The sequence below is a fragment of the Geotrypetes seraphini genome, chromosome 2 (assembly GCF_902459505.1).
Source record: "Geotrypetes seraphini chromosome 2, aGeoSer1.1, whole genome shotgun sequence".
NCBI classification, from domain to species: Eukaryota; Metazoa; Chordata; class Amphibia; order Gymnophiona; family Dermophiidae; genus Geotrypetes; species Geotrypetes seraphini.
In genome coordinates, this window is record NC_047085.1 from 464,720,510 (window position 1) to 464,744,163 (window position 23,654).

General features: G+C 39.6%; 1 protein-coding gene across 2 annotated transcripts in view; it reads left to right on the forward strand.

Annotated features, from left to right (window-relative positions):
- Positions 1-23,654, forward strand: part of PTPRN2 (protein tyrosine phosphatase receptor type N2) — a 1,585,109-nt gene that overhangs the window by 1,188,275 nt on the left and 373,180 nt on the right. For both annotated transcript variants that reach the window (XM_033931599.1, XM_033931600.1), the window contains exon 13: positions 10,648-10,857. In XM_033931599.1, the coding sequence (XP_033787490.1) occupies positions 10,648-10,857 (210 nt within the window). The remainder of the gene's footprint in view (positions 1-10,647; positions 10,858-23,654) is intronic.

Consider the following 23,654-nt stretch of genomic DNA (forward strand, 5'->3'; position numbering starts at 1 on the left):
GAAGTCATTGGTCACAATTATTTGTATTCTCTCTAGCTTACACATCTTAACCAGAGAGAGGCATATGTGCAACTCATATGGGTTTTCTTTTCTAGGTGTTTAAGTCTGGTGAAACCGGGGCCCTGATTCTCATAGGGATGCCGAAAGTTAGGCGGCATTAGGCATCGTACGGCTACCTAACTTAATTGGTTTAATTGGTGATAAACTACACGATAATTGACTGTCATTTAAAATCAATTAATTTATTTTAAAAAAAAAGGTAGGCACCTGCAGCCGCCTACAGAACAGGCCACCAATGTCCCATCCACAGAGGTGCCTACCAGCGCCTATGGTCAAAGTGGGCACACCAGTAGGAGCCCCTGACCTACATTTACGGCATCTACTTTACACATGGCCGTGATTCTGCAACTGATGCCAGTACACGATTTACACGTGACTGGTGCTGGTTTTGGAGGTGCCAGCCAATACCAGTGCTGGTTGCAGAATCCAGCCCTAAATGACTAAAGGGGGGGGAATTATCAAGGTAGGCGGCTACTGTTAAATTTGGTTATTTTGGCAAAAGGTCTCATTGCATAGATGGGACCATGTAGTAAAATAACCTGATTTAACAATAACCCATATTGATAACTTCTACCCTAAATGCTAGATTGTTTTTCAAGGTTCTTTACTGGTATCCCCGGGTTCCATAAATACAATATGTCAGACAAAGGAGGTCAGATAACAGTTACATGCAGGACATCTCTCCTTTGAATACTGTAATTTCTTTCTTTGTACTCTAAATGTGGATCACCTAAAATGCAAATTTCCCAGCTGCAAAAAGTCCTCTTTCCAATAACAAACAGAAGCTCTGCATAAGCATTCTCCTTGGCCTTTAGACAACAGAAAATTGTTTTAAAAATCAACCGATATAAATAGCCACTAACCCCCTCTTTTACTAAGGTGCGCTAACCAATTTAGCGCGCTCAAATTGATTTCGCTTGCACTAATTGAATTAGCATGTGCTAAACACTAACGCATACATAGACTAGCATGCATGCGTTAGCGTTTAGCGTGTGCTTATTCGATTAGTGCGAGGTAAATCAGTTAGCACACCTTAGTTAAAAAAAAAAGGGGGTAAATCTATACCAAATGTTATGTAGACCTATTTATTTATGTTTTATGCATATCTGTAGAAGGTTTGATTTTCTTACTTTGACCATTGTTGTTACTCATGAATTTTCCCGTAAGTTCAGGTGGCAGAGATAAGGGGGAAGGGATTAGAACTTGTATCCTGCCCTTTGTTTTTTTGTAGTTATACAACCACACTCAAAACAGTTTATGTACAGGTTCAATCATTTTTCCTACCTGTCTGGGTGGGCTCACAATCCATCTAATGTACTTGGAGCAGTGGAGGATCGAGTGACTTGCCCAGGGTCACAGGGAGCAGCGCCAGGTTTGAACTCTTGTAGCTCTAACCACTGTGCCACACAAGTTCTCAATGTCTGCATATAACTTAGTCCCTTTACTATAATCTTAGCTAAAAGGAGGCCTAGGAAGATTAAATGCCTTTCTATTTATGCTGAAGCCCATTTCCACTCTTTTCCAGACAGGCCACGGTTGTTCTTTCATTTGTATGTATTCTTCTAATGTGTTTTTAACGCTTAAACAAGTTCTTTTCGATAGCTGTGTTTAACACTTTATCGCTGCCAAACAAAAAATCAATTGTTATGTTAGAGCATCTTCAGCTAGGCAACAGCCCCGATAAGGCTCGTGTTTATCGATGTTTCAATATATCTCTCTGGCATCAAGCAGATCTCAGAAATGTAGCACTTGGGAAGCCAGCTTCGAGCAAGTTCTAATCGATTTTAATTGTCCCCAAACTTCAGTTTTATGTGCCGCTTTTAGGAAACGGGGGTGAAGGGTATTGACCCGATTTTGAAACCGGTTGAATTCTTGATTTTATTCAGCCATTGTTCGATATGCTAAGCCCAAACTCAAAGGGTAGAGCCTGGCTTCAGGATTCTTTGTGGCACCGAAGGTTGAGGAAGGATCATTGCTCCTTTTCTAGTGAATAGATCTTTGACTCTTGTGCTGACCTTTTCCTGTGATTTTTTTTTGTTTTTTAAAGCTGTAGTTTAAAAAAAAAATCCATCTGCCTTTTATGTTGGTCGATTTTGTCTAATCTTCTAGGCCTCAGTATGGTATGTGAAAGGAAGGGGAACGCCTTCCATCCGTTTTCAACTTCAGCAGAGAAGGGCTTTTTTTTTTAACCCTATTTTCAGGTGACAAACTGATCCGCTCCAAGAGATGATAGCATCTTGGCAAGAAAGCCCTTCTTACAAAGTTTCTCTCCAGCCCCAGAGTGGCAGTTCAAACCACAACTGCATGATTATAGCTTGAAGATGTGATATTTAAGGTGACAAGGAAAGCGTTGTATGTTCTTGGCTTTTTAAGGGCCTAACATTGGAGCTCGCCTGGCCTTTTACTGAGAGGAATACATATCTGTGGATGCCATATAGTCTTAATACTTTTGTTTCGGCGTTGTAAATTGATTTGTGAATGTAAGAAGATGTGGGTGTGTTTATAGCCAAACTCGACAGCTATTTATGGTCTGTCGTACAAATGACCCTCCATCTATTTTCATCAGATGACGTGTTGGCAGTTAACTATAGGTCATAAACTGCATTAAAGGCTACACGTCAGTGAATTGCAAGATTCTGGCAGAGATTGGATCCCGTTTAAAGGTAGGAAATGAAAGTTCATCACCACCTAGATTAAATACGATACTTTCATCACGTCGAATGTTTCTGTGTTCAGATCACTTTAATGTCATGTCTTTGAAAATATGAAACCCAGATTTTTGTAACAGCTTAACCAGCCCCTGTTTCTTTTTTTTTTTTCTTCCACTTTTTGATTTATGGAGAATTCCTTTTTTTCCTTTCTGACCATGCACCTTTTTGGCCTCTCTGAAAGGCCGATTTGCAAGTACAATTTCATCTGCACAGGGGAACAATAGCTTTCAGTCGCACAAAGGATTTCTTCCATCCTGAATTAAAATCACAATGCCTCTTTGCTCTGATAGCAACATCTGAAAAGATTTTGTAAAGCAGAGAATTAATACATGATTATTTCCACTTGGCTTCTTTCATTTTCTACCTTTTGTAGCGAATTTGAAATTAAAAACTTGTGGTGATTACAATAGTTTTTTCAGAGTGAAACTCAACATAAAATCCCTGTAATACTATATTTTAGGATTTCACAGCTATTACTAATCTATTATCACGGTGTGTGTGGATGAGAGAGAGAGAAACCTCTGAATTTTCCATATATAGTTTTAAAAAATGACTATAAAATCAACCTTTAGAATTTAGATGGTGAACAATTTTCTTACATAAAGCTTATTTTCTTTTCTTAAAACCATGTTTAGCTTTTGCTTCACTGACAGAATCCAAAAACTAATTTTGGATGTATTAGGAGGGGGTGTTGAAAAATTCTCAGCCCAACCAACTAACTAAATTCTGAGCCTTATTTTGTCACTGTAGCTGAAAAAAGTATTTATCTTATGTGTTAAGCACTAATTTGCAGAAACTGAAATTCTATGTTTTTATTGCATTCTTTCAGATCATTGATTGAACCATTTCCAAGTCATTCTCTTCTTGTTTGGGCTGAGAACTTTTCAGCACCCGCTCATATTAAAATTAGCTAATCAGATAATTAGACCTTTCCATTTATCCTGCACTATATATAGGAGTCCAACAGTTTTTGATAGGCAGTATATAAATAAATAAAATAATAACAATAATGTGTGGCTATAAACTGATTTCCTATAGGCATCCGTGAGGATATCTCAAATAATTCATTTACATTATGTGGAAGGATACACTATTATTCACTGAAAATGGAGCTTAGCTAATTTATTTGCTAGCAAAACTTATCTTGAATCTACCTAGTATCCTTTTACTCAGGTTCTGATGTGTGTGTTGAGGTACCAGGTATTTTGCCAGATACAATTCCATTGGAGAAATATTTCCTGAAATGAGTCTAGCTAGAAAAATATTTAATGCTATGCACGTGAGCTTGTGTGTATTTGTATGCTGCACACACATGAGCATGTGGGTGTCTATATGTACATATACATAATCCCCCCCACACAGTTGGATCCCGTCACATGTCAAAATAGCAGATTAATCAGTTATGTATAAGTACAATATTTAGAAGCAATCTTAAAAATGTTAGTACCATAAACCACTCCCTACTATTAATGCTTCTTGTCATTTTGTAATATACCATTGGGGGAGATAGGGAAGAGGACCATATACAAAATACCATTGTTCCTTCTCTATGAAAACCTTTCTAGCTGTTTTCTGATTCAAATGTATATTTACTTCCCTTTAATATTTTAATGTACATTTAATCTACTTCTATAAAGATCATATTTTAACATAGAATTATGAGATCTTGGCATCTTAAAGCTAAACAAAACAATACATATGTTCATATGAATGAACTTCCCTTAAAGTCGATTGAAGGACAGGATATTTCTTTTCAGTCCTAGGTCTGAGGCCTCATTTTACTGTAAAACCATAGCTAGTGGTTCAGATTTTAGGTAGAGGCTGTTTAATTTTTCTTTAAAAAAAATTAAACTTAAGTCACACAATGGATTTTTAACTACTATTGTTTGCTCAAAATTTATATATTAAAAAAAAAAAATCAAAAGCTAAAAATGATCATTTTGAATACATTTAAAACCATTCAATAATAAAACAATGTTATCTGGAGTCTTATTTTAAGCACATTCCATATTTTTTGCCTTCACCTCCTGGTGAAAGGGTTGTTTTTTTTTTTTGGGGGGTGACCATTCAGGTATTTCCATTTTGTAAGCACAAGCATTTCCCCCATGCTGTTGTAGAACCGCTTTCGTTAAAGGCTAGTTTATTTCCTTATGTATTTGGGATGGTTCAGTCTCGGATCCCTAAAATAATATTTCCCATTTACTCTTTCTAACATGTTCAGTCTGAATGCAGAATCTCCTCCTCCCCTCCCCCTTCCCCCCCCCCCCCCGCTATATCTGCCCATACAAAAGCAAGCTGGGAACCAACAAATGTGTTTGCTTTTAAAGAGAATATATTACTTGAGAATTTGACTCATTGAGCAAATGTTGTGCTGCAATTTAATTCAGAGAGGTGATTTCAGGTTTGCGGTCAATATTTAGCCAGCTTCATCTACAATGAACTCTCATTAGAACCAATTTTACCTGTTTGTTTTGGGGCGTTTGTGTGTGTATTTTGTCTCTCATATTTCATATCTCATACTGAAAGATCCCATACATAACCATAACTAGTTTAAATACAGCAGTGTTTTGCCTTTCTCAAACAAAATTGTTTTCCGGATTGATCGTTTCAATAGATACACCTGGTCAACGTTAGGCAAATCTCTGTTTATGAACGATTCTATTTCATAACAGGTAACGGAAGCCTGAAGTTGCAATGCACAGGGTTCCAGTTAGTAAAGGGGCATCTCGTGTTTTCATGTGTACACCGATTCACGCGAATATTGAAGGATATTTAGGGCTCCTTTAACGAAGCCGCGTTAGCGGTTTTAGCGCACGCAGCTTTTTAGCCCGCGCTATGCGGCTAGAACTAACGCCAGCTCAGTGCTGGCGTTAGCGTCTAGCGTGGCCGGCAGTTTAGCACGTGCTATTACGCTTGTTAAACCGCTAAGGCTTCGTAAAAGGAGCCCTTAGTTGACTCATTACAGGAGGCAGAGTGCCTGGAAGTGAAGCGCTACTTAGCTTTGTGTAATAGGATGAGGTGGGCCTTGATGCTGAGTGAATGGTGAAAAGAACAGAGAAAAGCAACGGAGGAAGGCCGAGGCGGGACCCTGGGATATGGTTTCCACCATGTTTAAACGTCACACAGGAGGATTTCTTTTAAGAAATCGACTGTTGTGCAAAGGTGAGGCTAGGGATTTGAATTGACGTTTACTGTGCAACTTGCCGTCATTCAGCGAGAATCATGGCTTATTTTGCCTGTCATCAGTAATAGAAGAAGAAATGAAAATATACTATAGCTCTTTTTGTTAGTGCGATTATTCATGTTCTGGTGGACATTAGTCCAGAAAGAGGGAACTTCATTCACCTTCAGAAGAATGACGATATAACTATCCAGTTGGTGAAATATAGGGCATTTTTGCTTTCTCTTTGAAACAGTTTATTCAAGGTTAAGAGAAGTTGTACATTTAAAGGATATGTGTGGGCTACTTTGGTTTTATGAGGAGTGCTTTTTTGCGTTATGTATGTTAGGGGAGGGGCAACTTCTGAAAAGAGTGAGAGGACAGTGTTAATGCAATCATGGCATATAGCTTTTCTTTTTTCTTTTTTTTTGGACAAGTGCACACTGGGCAAGTGAGTTTCCTCCTAATCTCTGTCAATGGCAAAAACGTAGAACTGGTCTTGTGAATAGAATGAAGAATATAAATAAAATATCTGTCTTGGGCCCCATGCTTTAAAATCACTTATAATCCATTGGGTTGCTGTAGTGCAGGTAAATTTAATGATTTCTTTGAACAATGCACAAAGAACCTCCCATGCAAATGAGGTTCGAGGAGGTCCATAGAAATCCCATCTGATCAGTGGTTGGAGAAAGTGACTGACACATATGCAAAATAGTCCATGGAAAGAGGCATAAATGTGTCCATGTTCCAGGAAATGCTATGTCATAGGCACACATGTGTCAATCATAGGTGTGCAGATGCTATTGGATGGAGGGAAGGGAAGGGAGGGACAGAGAACTACCAGCAAACTATGCTATCGGCAGCTTTCAACAAATGCCTATAAGATGCACCTTTTATACCCGTTTTTGAGATGTGATTTTAATACACATGTATTTTTCTGCTATTTTGAGATTTTTTTTTTTTTCCCATTAGTAATACAATTTTTATCTGAAAAATATAGGATAGATTTACTGAAAATTATGATGGTGACATCTGCCAGGCTTTGGAATTATAGGGTTGGTTTTTTTTGTTTGTTTTGTTTTTTTAATGTCCATGTAATGCAATCGTCAGCCCCAGTCCCACGCCTGATACACTCTTTTAACAGTACCGGCACCCCTAGACTATCTGTTAATTTGGGGGTGTTAAAAGTCCGCCTTTCAGTTTATGCAATGCCGGGAGTACTCCTTTTAATATTAATGACCTGGTTGTACTACATTTGCATAGAAGAGTAGGAGGATCATGGTGAGCCATTATGTGCATCATAGGTAAAATACTTTGAGGCTAAACCGGTTAGAACTGGTTTAGCATCAATTGTTAAACGCATGGTAGGTTTTTAACATTGGGACCGTAGTCCTTTCTGGCTGCACACACATTCATTTATGTAGCACCACAGGTGTGCATACAAGGAGGGTGCTGAAAAGTTCTCAGCCCAACCAAGAAAAGAATGGATATAGTTCAATCAATGATCTGAAACGATATTAAAACACAGAATTTATTTTCTGCAAATTGGCACTTAATGACAGATGGCACTCTTTTCAGCTACAGTGGCAAAATAAAGCTCAGAATTTAGGAAGTTGGTTGGTTGGGCAGAGGTTTTTCAGCACCCTCTCCTACTAGAATCTGGCTTAAATTTTTGCTGACTAAAATACATGTACGTTTCTGCTGATAAGACTGGAAGTAAAATCCTAAGAATGACTTATTTTTTTTGTTGTTTGTTTTCTTGCCCAAGTACAGCTTGTGCATTTTTAGGAAAAATAATGAGGGAAGGAGGCGACTGATTGGGGCTTTGAGCGCCTGTGCCAGTGCCTTGCTCTCCGATCAGCACCTCCTTGGGTCTGTGTGCGCCGCTCACTTTTTGGACAGCTCCCGTGAGTCTGAAGCGGTTGACTCCTAAGGCGGGACTGGGTATCTTAAGGCGGGACTTTGGGAAAAGATACAGGTGCAAGCTTCTACCTGACTTTTGAGCTTTGCTTTTAGACTACCTTTAATTTAACAGGCAGCTGCTTTTCCATAAATGTTAAGAGGTAGTACTTTCATGCGAAATCCCCAGCAGAATTAAACGACTCAATGCTTGCAGGTATTTGGTAGGCCATCCAGAAGTTGACCTCGGTACTATGCTTCTCTCTGTTATACCACTGATTTGATCCTGCATCCCAGGATCATTGAATGGTATTTGGGCTTGTGACAAGTTTCCCACCTTTAAATCCTTCCTTCCTTATGGTTCTCATTCATTTGCCAACCAAGTCTGCGCAGATTTCAGGGACTAAAGAAGTGGGCCTCTGGTGTACAATTGTTGCTGGGGATAAAAGGATGCAGTAAGATGCCCGGGATTCGGGCGTGTAATGGAGAAGATGGGACGGTGCAGCCCTATGCGTGGGTCACGGGAAATTCTAGAAGTGTGAGTGCAGCCTTGGGGCAGGGGTTTGCAGAACTGGGAACTCCAGCAATGTAAGGGGTGGGAGTATGAACTGCCTTGCATAGGATGAATGTGTAGTGGAGGGCATGGGGTGATACAGCCCTGTACCTTGATGAGGAGCGTGTAATAACAGGAATGGGAAAGTATCGGTGTCGGTGCCCAAGACTGAGGTATGTAATGTAGGGATTGGAAAGGTCAGGCGATTGGGACTGGTATGTGTAATAGGAAAGATGGAAGAGTGCACTCCGGTACTTGGGTTGGGGTAGGACCCGTGCAACCATTAGTCAAAACTAGGCAGTTGCCTAGGGTAGCATCTTATTTTAACTTGCATTTTATAGGATATCTGTGTACTTGTGGGGACTGCAGGCTAGGGGCCTCAAATTTGAAGTGCCGGTAGTGATAGGGTAAAGCTAAAGGCTTGTCTAGGGTGTCCACCACTTTTGTACCAGCTTTGAGTTAGGGCTTGTAATATTAGAGAACGGAGGGTATAGGCCGATGCTTTTTTTTTTTTTTTTGGAACTGTATCTGGCTACGAACTTGTGCTGCCGATTGGAAGGTGTGTGCAGTCCAGATGTGGGATGTGCAGCTGGATCCCGGTAAACATTGCCCGGTAGTGAAGGCGGAGGGTGTAGAGGGCCACTAGTGATTAGGACGGTGCAGGACCTTAAGAAACGGTGGGTAGTTGTCCTGTAGAAAGGGAGAGGGCAAATTGTTTTTTTATGAGTTGTGACTGTCCCGTCCAGAGACGCGTGTGGCAACAACCCTGGTCGTCGAGAGGACCGACTGCCGCTGCCTCGGAGATAAAGGGGAACATTTTGCAAGTTCAGGTTGCCGCTGATGATGAGAACAAAGTGTTTGAAATCACATTAGGGCAAAAGTCCTAAGCTACGCCCCTCTACTCCCCCTCGAAAAACTTGTGGGGGGAAGGGGGTAGTGCATCTGGCTGTACGGAGAGGAGAACAGTATTGTGCAATTAGTTGCCTGGAAAGGAGGAGGAGGGTGTTGGATGAGTATTGTGAGAGCCTGCAGTAGACACTGGCTTCCGGGCACCCTGTGCCTCTCACCTCAGCTTGCTTCTTGCTTTATCGCTTCTCTCCCTCTTCCTTATTTCTCTCTTTCCATCCATCTCCCGCAGACTGGGAAACGAATAATCCTCCTACCGGATCCACCCCGCTCGCCGAAAGAGAAGCTGGGAGTCTCCCAGAAAACCGCACCGAAGCGATCACCTAAATTGAGGGCTAGTGTCTGTGGGCAAAGGACCAGCTGCAATCGCTTCAGTGGCTTTTGTGATGGGAAGATAAGAACTAGACCGGGCCTGCCTGGGTTCTTAAGAGGCACCGTGAGAAAGGAGGGCATTAAGGGCGAGCAGGCTAAATACGGAACGGAAAATTACTAATAGCGGGAGGATAATGAACAGGCCAGCTAACCGTTAGTTCAGCAAGAAAAAAAAAAAAATCCATTTTGTAGCCGCCCGAAATGAGGTGCTGCAGAGGAGTTTGCTAATTGTTCTCATCTTGGAGTGACCAGGATGGAGGCAGGGGCGTGCTTTTCAATTCATTTCTCTGGTAATTGTAGAAGGAGGAATGGTAGCCAAATGAGTCTTGCTGCAATTTGCATGCCTGGGCTTTTCATTTTCCCGTTGCGTTTTTAATTGTTGCTAATATACCTTATAATGAAGCTAATGAGGGGAAATTATTGAACAACTTTAGCACAGAGAGATAAGTGAAATGCACCATAAGGATGATATCGTATTGCTGCTCAAATAAGAAGATGGGGATGCTTATTAGTCGTACTGGACTTGATCATAAAAGGTAGAAGTTTAAGATATGTATTTCTATTCTTGTGTTATATTTTTTTTCTAGCGTGGAACAGATGCTTAACTTAGATTTCATAGCAAGAGAACAGAATAGTTAAATGACTAATTGGAATTGGAGGGATGTGAATTTATAGATTAAAATGTGCTCCCATGTTTAGAATTGCATTTGAATGAGAAAGGATAATATCAAAGTATCTGTTTCCTTGTTTAAGGGCAGTCCAGATCTTATAACATTGTTGGTTATCTTTTTTAAATTAATATTCCATTTTCATCTTATTACAAAAAAAGCATTGTAACTTATTTTTACTGCTTCTGTCTTTTCCTTAGCATTAAATAACTCCAAATTCAAGTCTGGCTATAGAAACTAGCCTCACCGTCAATTATGTTGATTTGCTATATGTTAAACCAGCATTGTAAGCCACGTTTCCCCTCTTGTTTCTCGTAGAAAAGTAAATTGAAATTTTTACCGCTCCATTCTGAAGAGGACCCTACCAAGTTCATTATTCTCACCTTACTTTCCGTCTCCTGCATCATTGGAGTGCTGGTAGCTTCAGGGGCCAGATACTGCATCCGTCATCGTTCACACCACAAACTTAAGGAGAAGCTGTCTTCATTGGCAGTCGATTCAAGCTCTGATGCCACAGCTGCATACCAGGTAAATAATAGCATGTTTTCAATATATATTTTATTTTGAATATTATAGTTTCCTTTTTATGTCGTATCCTTTTTGTCGTATCCTTTTTATGTCGTAGTTTCCCCAATTTCTATCTATCATTTCTGTCCCCTCCCCCCCAAATTGTTTTCATTTGTTTATACAAGCGGCCTGTTATATTTGATTGCATATAACGGCTTACCATTTAATTTTGTGTGTATAATGCTTTTCTATTAAGAAGAAAATAAGCATAAAAGCATCATTTCCTACTGCAGGAAATATGGGAATAGACAGTATCTAACCTCTGTGCATTGTAATCTTATTGTATATCAGCTGAAATTTAGCTAATCTGTCCACTCAGTTGTATGAAGGGGTGCTGAAAAGTTCTCAACCCAACCAACTTCCTAAATTTGGAGTGTCATTTTGTCACTGTAGCTGAAAAGAGTGTTATCTTGTTTTCTTAATGACAATTTGCAGAACTGAAATTCTGGTTTAAAAAAAAAACAACCCCAAGCCCCACAAAACTTTGTTTCAGATCATTGATTGAACCATATCCACATCATTCTCTTCATGGTTGGGCTGAGAACTTCTCAGCACCCCTTATGGAATGATATGTGTTAGCTGTATAAACAAGTTCAGTTTCCATCTGCAGAAATATACTAGTGACACTGGATTGCGGTTGTTGAAAATAATCCACCCTAACAACAAAAAAAAGAGATGTTGCCACCTTTTGCTACCATTCAGTTAAAATTAAATATTATAATGTATGTAAGACGGACAGGAAACTTTTGCAGGGTCAACCGTTATGAGCATTTATGCAGGGCATCTAATTCAGAAACAATATGAATATATTTTTGAGCAATCAAAAGTACATGTTTAGTAAACCCTGTCAGAGGTCTAAATGGAATTGGATTTTTGCGGAGTTCTTTTGTATGATGAGCTGGTATTTCATGATTTAAGGACTGTTCATTATAACCGTTTGTCCCTTCATCTGCTCTACTCATCGCACACCAAATGATAATTATGCTCACAATATGACCCCAGGTGCATAATGTGAATTAAATTCTACCAGGGGGTGCTGAAAAGTTCTCAGCTCAATCGACCAACTTCCTTAATTCTGAGCATTATTTTGCCACTGTTAAGTGCCAATTTGCAGAAACAAAATTCTATGTTTTGACACTGTTTCAGATCATTGATTGAACCCTATAGCCACATCCATTCTTTTCTTGGTTGGGTTGAGAACTTCTCAGCACCCCTTTGTAGTGCAACTTTTTGCACTCAAGTTGAGTGACTTTTTTTTCTCTCTTGGTAGAGGTTAAAAAGGAGAGAAGTTAATATTCAAAATCTTAATGTGCAACTTCTTTTCTCCAAACGAGTTAACGTTTTGACCTAATGCTTTCTGAAATGTGATTGCATTTACGCAAATGGAACAAATTTTTTGATTTCTAATGATATTTAAGCTTTATGCATACCTAAGTTTATTTGACTTCTCCCCTCCCCCCCCCCAGTGATTAATTATATTCTCATATTCTCAAATGGAGCTTGGTGGAAGTTGCTTACAGGGACAAATTTGCTTGCTTTTTTTTTTTTTTCTCCTTGCAAGTTCTTTGCTCTTTAGAAGGCAATCACATTGAGAAATTCGAGTTCCTTCTTAACTAGGTGTTGCTTAGCATTGCCAGAGAAGTCTTTCATGGAGAAGCGTGTTGAGTTCAAACATACAGGCTAATTAGCATTTCAGTAGAAAGGCTTTCAACTTCGTTTCAATGAAGTAGCATAAAACCAGCCTTCTAAGCAGAAAAACCCTGAAAAGTAGTCATGATACACAGAAGTCTTCATTTATCAAGGAGAGCTAGAGATACCCGTCCTCCCCCCCCCAAAAAAAAAAGCCAGATGTTTCAACTTGTCAGCTTGATTAGATAGAATATGTAGATAGTAACACATTAGCACCCCTCATTCTTCTTAAAGGGAGAAATTTAATCACTGCATACATGTAATTCTATCTATTGGAGCTGTATAAATATGATATTAAAAAAAATTGTTTAAAAAAAAAAAATGAACTTTCTATTAGGAATAGAACAACTCTTATTTATTTTAAGAAACCCCTGAACAGTGGAACATTTGTACTTAAAACCACATTTGTGATCATTAACAGGGCCACTATCTACCCTATGGCAGGTCTCTAATTAATAGTAGTTTAATAGTAATTAAAGGCCTGCTCTTCTAGCAGGAACATTGTTTGAATTTCTTAGCTTGACCCTTTTTTTTTTATCCTTTTCTCTTGGGGATACAGTGGTTAAGCTGATATTGATTTTCGAACCAGCTCTGGTTTGCTTAATAAGCATCTGTGATCCAGATTTTTAAATGAAATGAGATTCAGAAAGTTAGCATTGCTTTTATTGGTTATTGTGAGCTTCTATACCGCTATTAATGACTTGGGGAGTAAATTCTGAGTGGTTTACAGGAGCTTCAGCTATGGCTTTTAAGAATGTTGAATTCGTTTTCATCCACTTCGTTCTCCCATTTTTGACCTGCTTGATCACTGAAAGCCTCCCAGCTAGGTATACCAGAATAGACACAATTTATGTCATAGGGTCGTATTTTGACCTATCCTCATGCAAAAAAATGTATATTGGTGAGGGTAAACATTCAGAGAGAGAGAGAGAGAGAGAGAGAGCAGGTGTCCACAAAAATGCCAGACAGAACTGCTTTGCTGATTATACTGTTTGTACATGGTCATGGTTTAACAATATCATTTTTATTTTACGTCAAAGAAAAATGAGTTTACTGTTAAAAATAACTAATGCAATAATAAGTTGCTAATTTGGTATTTAAAAAAAGCACTGTAGCATTTTGATTAGACTTCTTTGATAACTTCTTTTCTGCATCTTTTTTCTGGCCTCAAATAGGCAAGATTTGCTGGCTACTTTTACAATAAAACAATATTCTAAAAATTAAACAAAGAAACAAAAAAGAAATTATTTGAGCTTCAGTATGAATCGCATTTCCTCTCTTTGCAGTAAACCTACTGCATTTGACTAAGTAATTAGGCTTCAGAAATAATATTGCTTTGGCCAGTCAGCCGTAGAAATTGAGAGTTTAGAGCTGAAAGTGTTCTACAGCACTGTTGTCTTCGGTTTAATGGTTAAATAGTGTCTGTCTTTTTATTGCTATTATTTTTAAAGCTTGAAGGAAATCGAGCCCTGGGTTCAATGATCTAGTTTGTATCACTCGAGCATCATTTCATGCAAACTGTTCAGAAAGGGTAGGCTAAGGTTCAAGCCACTCTTTGACTTGGATTTTTTAAGCTTAAAAATAATCTGTTTAAACATTAAATTGAAGATCTCCCTTACGCACACACACACACTCTACTGCACATTTTTGGATCTATCTATCTATAGTCAAATGGGCAAGTCATTCCATCACTGTTTATATTTATGTTTAGAATTAAACCGTCTCTTTTACTGAGGCACGCTAGCCGATTTAGCGCACCTTAGTAAGAGAGGGAACATAAGCTGTGCCTCTGCTGGGTCAGACCAGAGGTCCATCATGTCCAGCAGTCCGTTCACGCAGCGGCCCATCAGGTCCAGGACCTGTATAGTAATCCTCTATCTATACCCTTCTATTCCCTTTTCCTTCAAGAAATTGTCTAATCCCTTCTTGAACCCCAATACCGTACTCTGTCCTATCACACCCTCCGGAAGCGCATTCCAGGTGTCCACCACCCTTTGGGTGAAGAAGAACTTCCTAGCATTGGTTCTGAATCCGTCCCCTCTTAACTTTTCCGAATGCCCTCTCGTTCTTGTAGTTTTTGAAAGTTTGAAGAATCTGTCCCTCTCCACTTTCTCTATGCCCTTCATGATCTAGTAAGCCTCTATCATGTCCCCTCTAAGTCTCCACTTTTCCAAGGAAAAGAGCCCCAGTTTCTCTAATCTCTCAGTATATGAAAGGTTTTCCATACCCTTTATCAGTCGTGTCGCTCTTTTCTGAACCCTCTCGAGTATCGCCATACCCTTCTTAAAGGGGTTTAATTCTAAACATAAATACCACTTTACTTATAGTGGGCTTTTACAAGGGTGCGCTGTAGTGCAACCCGTGCTAAATGCCAAGTCACCCACAGGAATAGAAAGGGTGGCTCCTCGTTTACCATGCGCTGCTTAGCAGTGCACCTTTTGTAAAAGAAACCATTAATTCATTTTTACATTGTAGGTAAAGTGCAGACACTTTTTTTTTTTTGTCGATTTTAATTTTATTATTTTATGTAGCTGTTTGAATATTAGCTTTAAGAACAGGGGAAAAAAGACTTATATGTACATATTTATAATATTCATGATATTCATGATTTATATTTTTGTTGGCTGACCAAGCCATACATCATTAAAGTGATATCCACTTTACTTTTCCCACAGGTTTTTTTTTTTTTAATTATTATTGTTAGACTGTAACACTTGGTTATTCTGTTTAATATTTAGTTCTCTTTCCCAACTTTAAAGTAGACAGAACTTATAAGACTCTGACAGGTTATGTGGCCTCATTGAACAGGTTTCCTTGGGTGTTTTGAGGTCTGAGGAGTAGCCTAATGGTTAGTGCAGTGGCCCAAGAAGTGGGTTTGATTCCCACTACAGCTCCTTGTGAGTCTTAACCCTCCATTGCTCCAGTTATAAAATAAATATCAGTATATAATAGGTTTGATTGTAACCGCAGAAAGGTGATAGATCAGGTCCCGTCCCCTTCTAAGGAAAAGCATGCAGAGTTTGAGGCAGCTTGTAAATGCAGCCACCATATGATCCTTGGCCTCTTAGTTTTACACTGTGCCCATTAGTGAGCGATTATTAATGTAAAGGCAGAGTCTGCTTCCATATTTGTGTCCGTCTAGAGACATTTTGCTGTAAGAGGGGGAATGGTAAAAACTGTGTGTCCTGTTGCCTAGTTACTACTTTGTTCTTGGCCTATATTGGAAATCACTGAACTGAAGTTTAAATTGAAAATAACCTAAGTTTCCTGTTGCATCCCAGGAATGACCAATGTAGACTATTTCTTCATGATGTGGTTGGCTTAATGAGCCTCCTCTGAGTCTGACAACAGGTGCCAAAAACCACTGGTGATGTGCCACTGTCAAATACTACAGATTAGTCGCTGCCGAATGCCACATGTCATTTGTGTTTGGAGCAGCATGTACCTGTAGATGTCTGCATGGCTGTGCTTAAGGCAGGGGTGTCCAATGTCGGTCCTCGAGGGCTGCAATCCAGTCGGGTTTTCAGGATTTCCCCAATGAATATGCATGAGATCTATTAGCATACAATGAAAGCAGTGCATGCAAATAGACCTCATGTATATTCATTGGGGAAATCCTGAAAATCTGACTGGACTGCGGCCCTCGAGGACCGACATTGGACACCCCTGGGCTTAAGGGTTCATTTCTTTCCTGTTACAAAATGTTGGGGTTTTTCCCCCCTCCAGTTGCTTAGTGCATGTAACCATATTTCTAAGTTAGAAATGAGCTAGAAATTTATCTGAGCACAGACTCTCGCTCGCTCTTCTCATTACGCTTAGTTCTTGAGGATAGACTTTTAGGGCCCCTTTTACAAAGCCACAGTAGCCCTTCTCCTGCGACAAATGCACCGAAGCCCATAGGAACTGAATGGACTTTGGTGCTTTTACTGCGGCAATATTGATACCTCGGCTTTGTAAAACGGGTCCTTAGGGGAGAATTAATCAGTGGATGCTAACCACGTTAGCACATGCTAAATGCTAAAGATGCCCATTATATTGCTATAAGAGTCTTTAGCATTTAGCATGTGCTGATCATTAGCGTGTGTCTGTTGAATTCTCCCCTTATTGGTTGCAAGACTCTATGAGCAGCTTTAGAGAGCATTTGAGTAGGGATGGAAAGGGTTTTTTTCCCCCGTGGATTCAGGCTGTTGAATTCTAACCTGCTGCTTTTGAGAAGGAAAAAACAATGCTACACCTAGAGTGCATGTGTAAGAATTAAGGTTTTGTTTCATGTTCTAACCTTTTGTATATAGACATAGTTAAATTTAGCATTATCTCTATGATGGAGGTAAAATTTAAGAAAGAGATTTGTGAAAGAAATAAAGTATAGAAGAAGAACTCAGGCTCCCTTTTACAAAGCTGCGGTAGAGGTTTCGACCGCAGGCCGGCAAGGTAAATGCTCCGACGCTCATAGGAATTCTGTGAGCATTGAAGCATTTATCTCACTGGCCTATGGTAGAAACCTCTACCACGGCCTTTGGAAAACCCAGCGCTAATCTCTTAAATAGCAGGCAATCATATTTGCTTCCAATTAGCACAGAAATCTTCTGGTTTGTCACTGTGAAAAAATGACCTCATTAAATAAACCCTTCCAAGAAGCCTTGGACTGAAACAATTGCAAAAAGATTTTGTAAAAAAAAAAAAAAATCCCCCTCCCCCCCAAGTCTTTTTAAAGACAGATGATAGATGAGCAGTGCCTGAGAACATGTTTGTATTTTCTAGTTATTTTAGCAGAACGCGGTTGCATGTTTTCTATGAAGACTGTGATTTACAGTTGATAAGGCTGGTTTTGCTTGGGTGGTGGAAGGTGTGATTCCACAGCCAGCTAGGCCTCAGAATTTGGAGCCTGATGCGCGCCTCCAAGTTGAAACAGTTTGTAAGAACACATCCCGTACCTGCTTGATTTGATTGAGGTTTTATATCATTTCAATCTTTTGGGTTAGCAAAAGGAGGGAAACAAATCTGAACTCTATATTGATTTATTTATATATTGATTAAAGATATGGATCTAGAGCTCGATCTTGTTAAGTCTGTTGAAATGGTATCTCGGGGAAGGAGCAGGGGAAAGCAGACAATGTCCCAGGAATCTTGTTCTGTTGCCTCCATGCAGTGTGACAATGGCCAGGCAACACCATGGCAACGGCTGAGCTCGGTCGCCAGGAGGGAAGAGGGGGAGGGGCTGCCCAGCGCTGGCAGACGAGGGAGGAGAGAGCTTGCCAGTCTTTTTGCGTGGCTTCTTTTAAACGATGACGACTGGGGCTGCAGAATGTCTCTCCTTTTCCCTTTGCCTTTCCTCTGTTATTTCTAAACGGCACGGCAGTGTGAATAAAGATTGCAAAGAACTGACTTGGGCGATGATGTGATGTTTTTGAAAGCACCTTTTTTTTTTTTCCTATTTCTAAATTTTTTGTGTTCCCGTTGATTATACCACTGCACTTTACTGTTTTACATATTCCAGAGTGGGCAACCTCAGTCCTCCAGGGGATTTTCAGGATTTCCCCAATGACTGTGCATGAGATTTGCAATGCATGCAAATAGATCTCATGCATATTCATTGGGGAAATCCTGAAAACTTAACTGGTTTGTGGCCCTCAAAGACAGAGGTTGCCCACCCCTGATATATACCGTTTACGGTTCAGGTGACTGAAGAATAGTAGGTGAGACTATTCATTTTATTGAATTTGAGAATGTCTGATGTTTCTGGTTAATGAAATCCATTCTTTGGGTGATGAGAATCTCTGGTCAGGGCATCCTCAAGCCTCACTCTATTGAATTTTAGAATTACTTGTTAGCCTGCTTTCCAAAGGGAAAGCAGCATAGAAAACAGCTGTGTGAGTGTATGCCCCCCCTTTCCAATAATTATGTATGTTCCTCTTTTCTATCTACCCCCCAAATTTCAGAACATCAAGGTATACAGGGAGATCCTAATAAGCTGGGCCAAATTTAAGATTTCACTCTCCATAAGCAGGTGACTGATGGAAAGGGGAGTCCATTGCAAATTGAAAAGTGGATGGGTGGAAGGGGAAATTCTCAATCCTCGTTTATGGCACCTTCAGAAATTGGTACACTTAAGTGGATACCTGTGTTGCCTTGCTTAAATACGTGCTACCCAAAGTATTTTTTCTGGATTCACATATAGGTGTGGGCATGCATGTTCCGTAAGTTACTTTCAGTCAGTTATGCATTTCACTTATTTGTCTACTAAAATATGATTCCATTTTCAAAAAGTCTAGAGAGAGCAATAAAATACAATAGCATGACAGCCATCACATTTATAACTTATGAAAGTATATACAACATTTCAACCCTGAGACATTCTAAAGCAGAATTTTAAATCAAACCAAATACATCAGGGTAAGCATATGGGACTGTGATACCCTGAGATAACTTTTACAGCAGTACATCCACCCCCCACCCCTCTTAATCCTAGTCTAGCATCGCTGCGTCCTCCCCTGCCCACAGTTCAGTATTCCACAGTCTACCTTCAAATTCCTAGAGGGTGCTGGTAGCAACACACACTGCCTCTGCCTGGCTTGCAGCCTTCCCTTTGCCATGTGTGACTCTGCCAGAAACAGGAAGTTATATCAGAGGATCTGGGCTATGGCAGAACGAAGGCAGCATGTTTTAATCACTGCTGCTGGCACACTCTAGGAGTTTGGAGGTAGACTGTGGGGGGGCAGGGGGGAGGGCTGAGAGAGAGAGAGGGGATGCCAGACTGGGATTTTTGTATCCTTTATCACTGGTGCCCAGGGCCAGTGCCTCTCCTAGTACATAGACTGAGCTGGCCCTGAAGCACCTTATGTAAACCGATACCAAGAGTCAAATTGAAAGATGGCTTATACATTCAAAACAGTCACAACCTGGAAAGCCTACCCCCATGGTGCCCCAAAATTCAATGCCCCTGAAAAAGCACAGATCCTCCAAGTACAGCATTTTTATGTGTTGTACCAATGGCAAAGTGAATGGTAGATGACCTATTTTATTAGGGGTCGATATTCAAAATACTCCTGCCTGGTTAAACCCTGCTGATATAGTCATTCCTAGATATTCAGTGGAACTTACCAGTTAATATCCCCTCTAATTGCCAAAGCACTAACTAGCTAGGTGATGAGGCAGAACGTGGGCAGAGCCAGCCCTTAAATGATTAGCAATGATATTTAGTTCACTAACTGGTTAAGGCCCCCTTTATCAAGCCACATTAGGGTTTTTTTTATCACCAGCCACTGCAGTAAAAGCTCAGATGCTCATAGTGAAGTTGGAGCTTTTACCACAGCGGCCGGGGATTAAAAAAAAAAAGGGGCCTAAATGAGCAGATAAAGTTAGGACAGCTGAAAGGATGTCCTAATGTTATCTGCTGAGTTAACTGGGCACTAGTCTTAATATTGGCTGGTACCCAGTTAACCTCCAGTTTGCCACACTAATCCAGATATTTAATGCTGGAAGCAGGACATTCCCCAGCATTGAATATCCGGGGATCATTTAGTCCCTAGTTACAGTAGTTTTCCAAAGGCCTGCCAAAGGGTTAATCTGCTCTATGATATCTTTTTTGAAATGTGGCATACAGAACTGCACATGATATGCAAGGTGTGGTTGCACTATGGAGTGATAGAGGCATTACAATAGTCTCTGTTTTGTGCTCTATTCATCTCCTGATAATTCCTAACATTTTATTCCCTCTTATGGCCATCATCACACACTCGGTGGAGGATTTCAAAATATTGTGTTGTTAATGCCTAGATCCTTTTTCCTGAGTAGTGACTCCTAATGTTGAACATAGCATCATACAGCTATCGTTTGGATTGTTATGTTCATCACTTTGCACTTGTTCATGTTAAACTTTACTTGCCACCTGGATGTGCAGTCTTGCAAGATCCTGCAATTTATTGCCATCCACTTACAATTTAACAACTTAGAATAATTTTTTGCCATTTGCAGATTTGAGCACCTCGCTTGTTCCCATTCCCAGATCATTTATAAATGCACCTAAAAGCATTGGTAGCCATATAGATCACTGGGGCACTTCATTATTTACATTTCTCCATTGAGAAGATGGACCTTTTAGCCTCCTGTTTTCTATCTTTTAACCAATTCTCAGTCCTTAATAGGACACTGCTTCCTATGTCTTGCAGGACATTGCCAAACACTTTTTCAAAACTCAGATATACTATGGCATTTATGTTAGAAATGTGGGTTGCATTTTAGATGTGTACAAGTATATTGCATACGCATCTAAGTCTGACTTTAGAAAACTGGTATGTACAAGTGTAAATCTCAAAAATATGTATATGACAAGAGGACATGGAGTGAGTGAGTATGGGTAGTGAAGTGCAAAACTGAAATGCAGAATGCACATTTGAAAGGGAATTGACATGAACATCTAGATTTGCACCTGCTTCCATGTCTTAGAAAGTTACTCATATTATGCAGTGCTACACTGGATGAAGTAGTAGCATGAATTTCCCCCCTGGTGTTTATCCCTACCCCCAAAGTAATACTAGGGATATGTACAGACCAAACAAATTTCAATTTTTTGGGGGGTGGTAGGGGCTTATTTCACATTTCCATATTAATAAAATTTTAACCCGGGTTGGAATTTTTAACGAATGCATATCTATTGTACAAGCATTATTTTGTAGGTTAGTGTATATTAAATCAATTTTCCTTACACTAAACTGCAAGTTGCAGTAGCAAACCCAATATACATAATTATTTATTTATTTTAAAAAATTTATATACCATCTAAAACTAAACGGTTTACGTGGTTTACACACACAGTGTTAAAATAATGACAAAATAAAAACAAATACATAGTAAAATACAGATCTAATAAAAGTAAAATTGCATACAATCCTCAAGAAAATACCATAGAGAGAATAGCACATCCTCAATGAGCGTCGGGAGCAGCGCGGGCCATTCAGCGTGGCTCTGCGCTAAATACTGCTAGCGCAGTTTGATAGAAGAGGCCCTTAGTCCAGTGATTTTTCTACTTTTTTCATTCTGTTGGAAAAATACAGATCAAAAAAGTGGAAAATAACTGGACTAATTGTATAGCCCTCAATGGAGACTGCCCCGACTTTGTTGGTTGGGCTGAGAACTTTCAAGGAAGTCAAGAAAGTAGGAATGAGGTGTTAGAATATGGGCCTAGATAATTTTGAGACCACCTGGAACATGAGATGTCATAGCAACATACAATGAGTTGGTGGGGGGGGGGAAGTAGAATTATAAAGAAAAATTGCTATCAGAGTTAAATGGCAAGTGAGGTGGAAGGCAGAACTGTTTATTTGATCTGCTTTATAGGAGTCGTCAAAATTTCCTAAAAATACATTTTGTTGAAATAAAAATATATTTTTAAGATGGGAAAACTTGCCTGTGTTTGAGAATGTATTAAAACTGCAGACTGCATAGCATTTTCTTTAACTGCTCTTAGGGGGTTTGAGAGGAATAAGGAAAATAGAAAAACCTCCAAAGAATTAATAATTTCATTATTTTCTGAGAGAATAAAAAAGCATTTGCTTAGATTACTACTGAGCCTATTACCTTTTAACTTCATCCCATGCCTTCTCACTCCAGTTTTCTTTCAATTGAAAGAGACACCTCATGTGTATTTATGCCATGTAGGTATTTAAATGCCTCTATCTCCCCTCTCTTGCCTTTCCTCCATAGTATACATATTGAGATCTTTGAGTCTGTCCCTATACACCTTATGACATAGACCACTGATCATTTTAGTAGCCTTCCTCTGGACCAACTCCATCCTGTTCATATCTTTTTGAAGGTGCAGTCTCCAGAATTGTACACAGTATTCTAAATTTAAGTCTGACCTCCTTTTTCCTACTGGCCATTCCTAAGCACCCTAGCATTCTTCTAGCTTTCACTGTCACCTTTTCAACCTGGTTGGCCACCTTAAGATCATCATTCCCAAGTCCCACTCCTCTTTCAAGCACAAAAGTTCTTCACCCCATAAACTAGCGTTCCCTCAGGATTTTGCAGCCCAAATACATGACCTTGCACTTCTTAGCATTAAATAGCATTAAATATTAGCTGCCAAATATCAGACCATTCCTCAAGTTTCAGTAGGTCCTTCCTCATGTTATCCACACCACCATACTCTATTGCAGATTTTGGTATTTTCCACAAAGAGACAAATCTTACTAGACAGCCATTGAGCAATAGCGCTTACAATAATAATAACAACAATAATAGCTTTATTTGTATCCCATCATACCTTTTCAGTTCAAGACGGTGTACAACAAGAGCTGCTGTAAGAACAGCGAGGTAACATTAATTAGATTTGGGAAGGGGTATAAGATAGCTGTTGAGCAGATTTGAAGGATCAAGTAAATTTGTTGAATAAGTGGGTTTTTAGTGATTTTCTGAATGAATGATATGTTAGTGAGTTCAAGATTAGGTCACTTAAGGTGTTGTTCTAGAACCCTGCTTGAAGGAGAGTGTCTTGTTGAGGAATATTTTGTATTTGCATCCTGTGGGAGAAGAAAAAGTGAACAGTGATGTTCTGTGAGAAAAGTGGAGTTTGTCTTGTAGGCTGAGGTGTTTCAGGAGGTAGGTGAGAGTGGTGCCGAAAAGAGTCTTGAAGCAGAGGCAACTGAATTTGAAGATTATTCTGGCCTTGATAGGTAGCCAGTGAAATTTCTTGTAGTATGGGGTGATGTGGTCAGATTTTTTTCAAAATAACAGAACAAAAACCAAGCCAGAGGCACACCAGTGTTAACATTCCTTTCCTCAGAGCAATCTCCATTAACCACAACCCTATGTCACCTTCCACTCAGCCAGTTCTTGACCCAGTCCTTCACTTTGGGTCCAATCCTGAGAGCACTCGGTTTATGTATCAAACACTGTCAAAGGTTTTGCTAAAATCTAAATACATCACATCTAACACACTCCCTTTATCCAATTTTCTGGTCACCCAGTCAAAGAAATTGACCAGATTTGTCTGAGAAGACTGCATGTAGTGAATCCATTTTGCCTCAGGTACTTAATCCATTAGATTCCAGAATTTCACTATTTTCTGT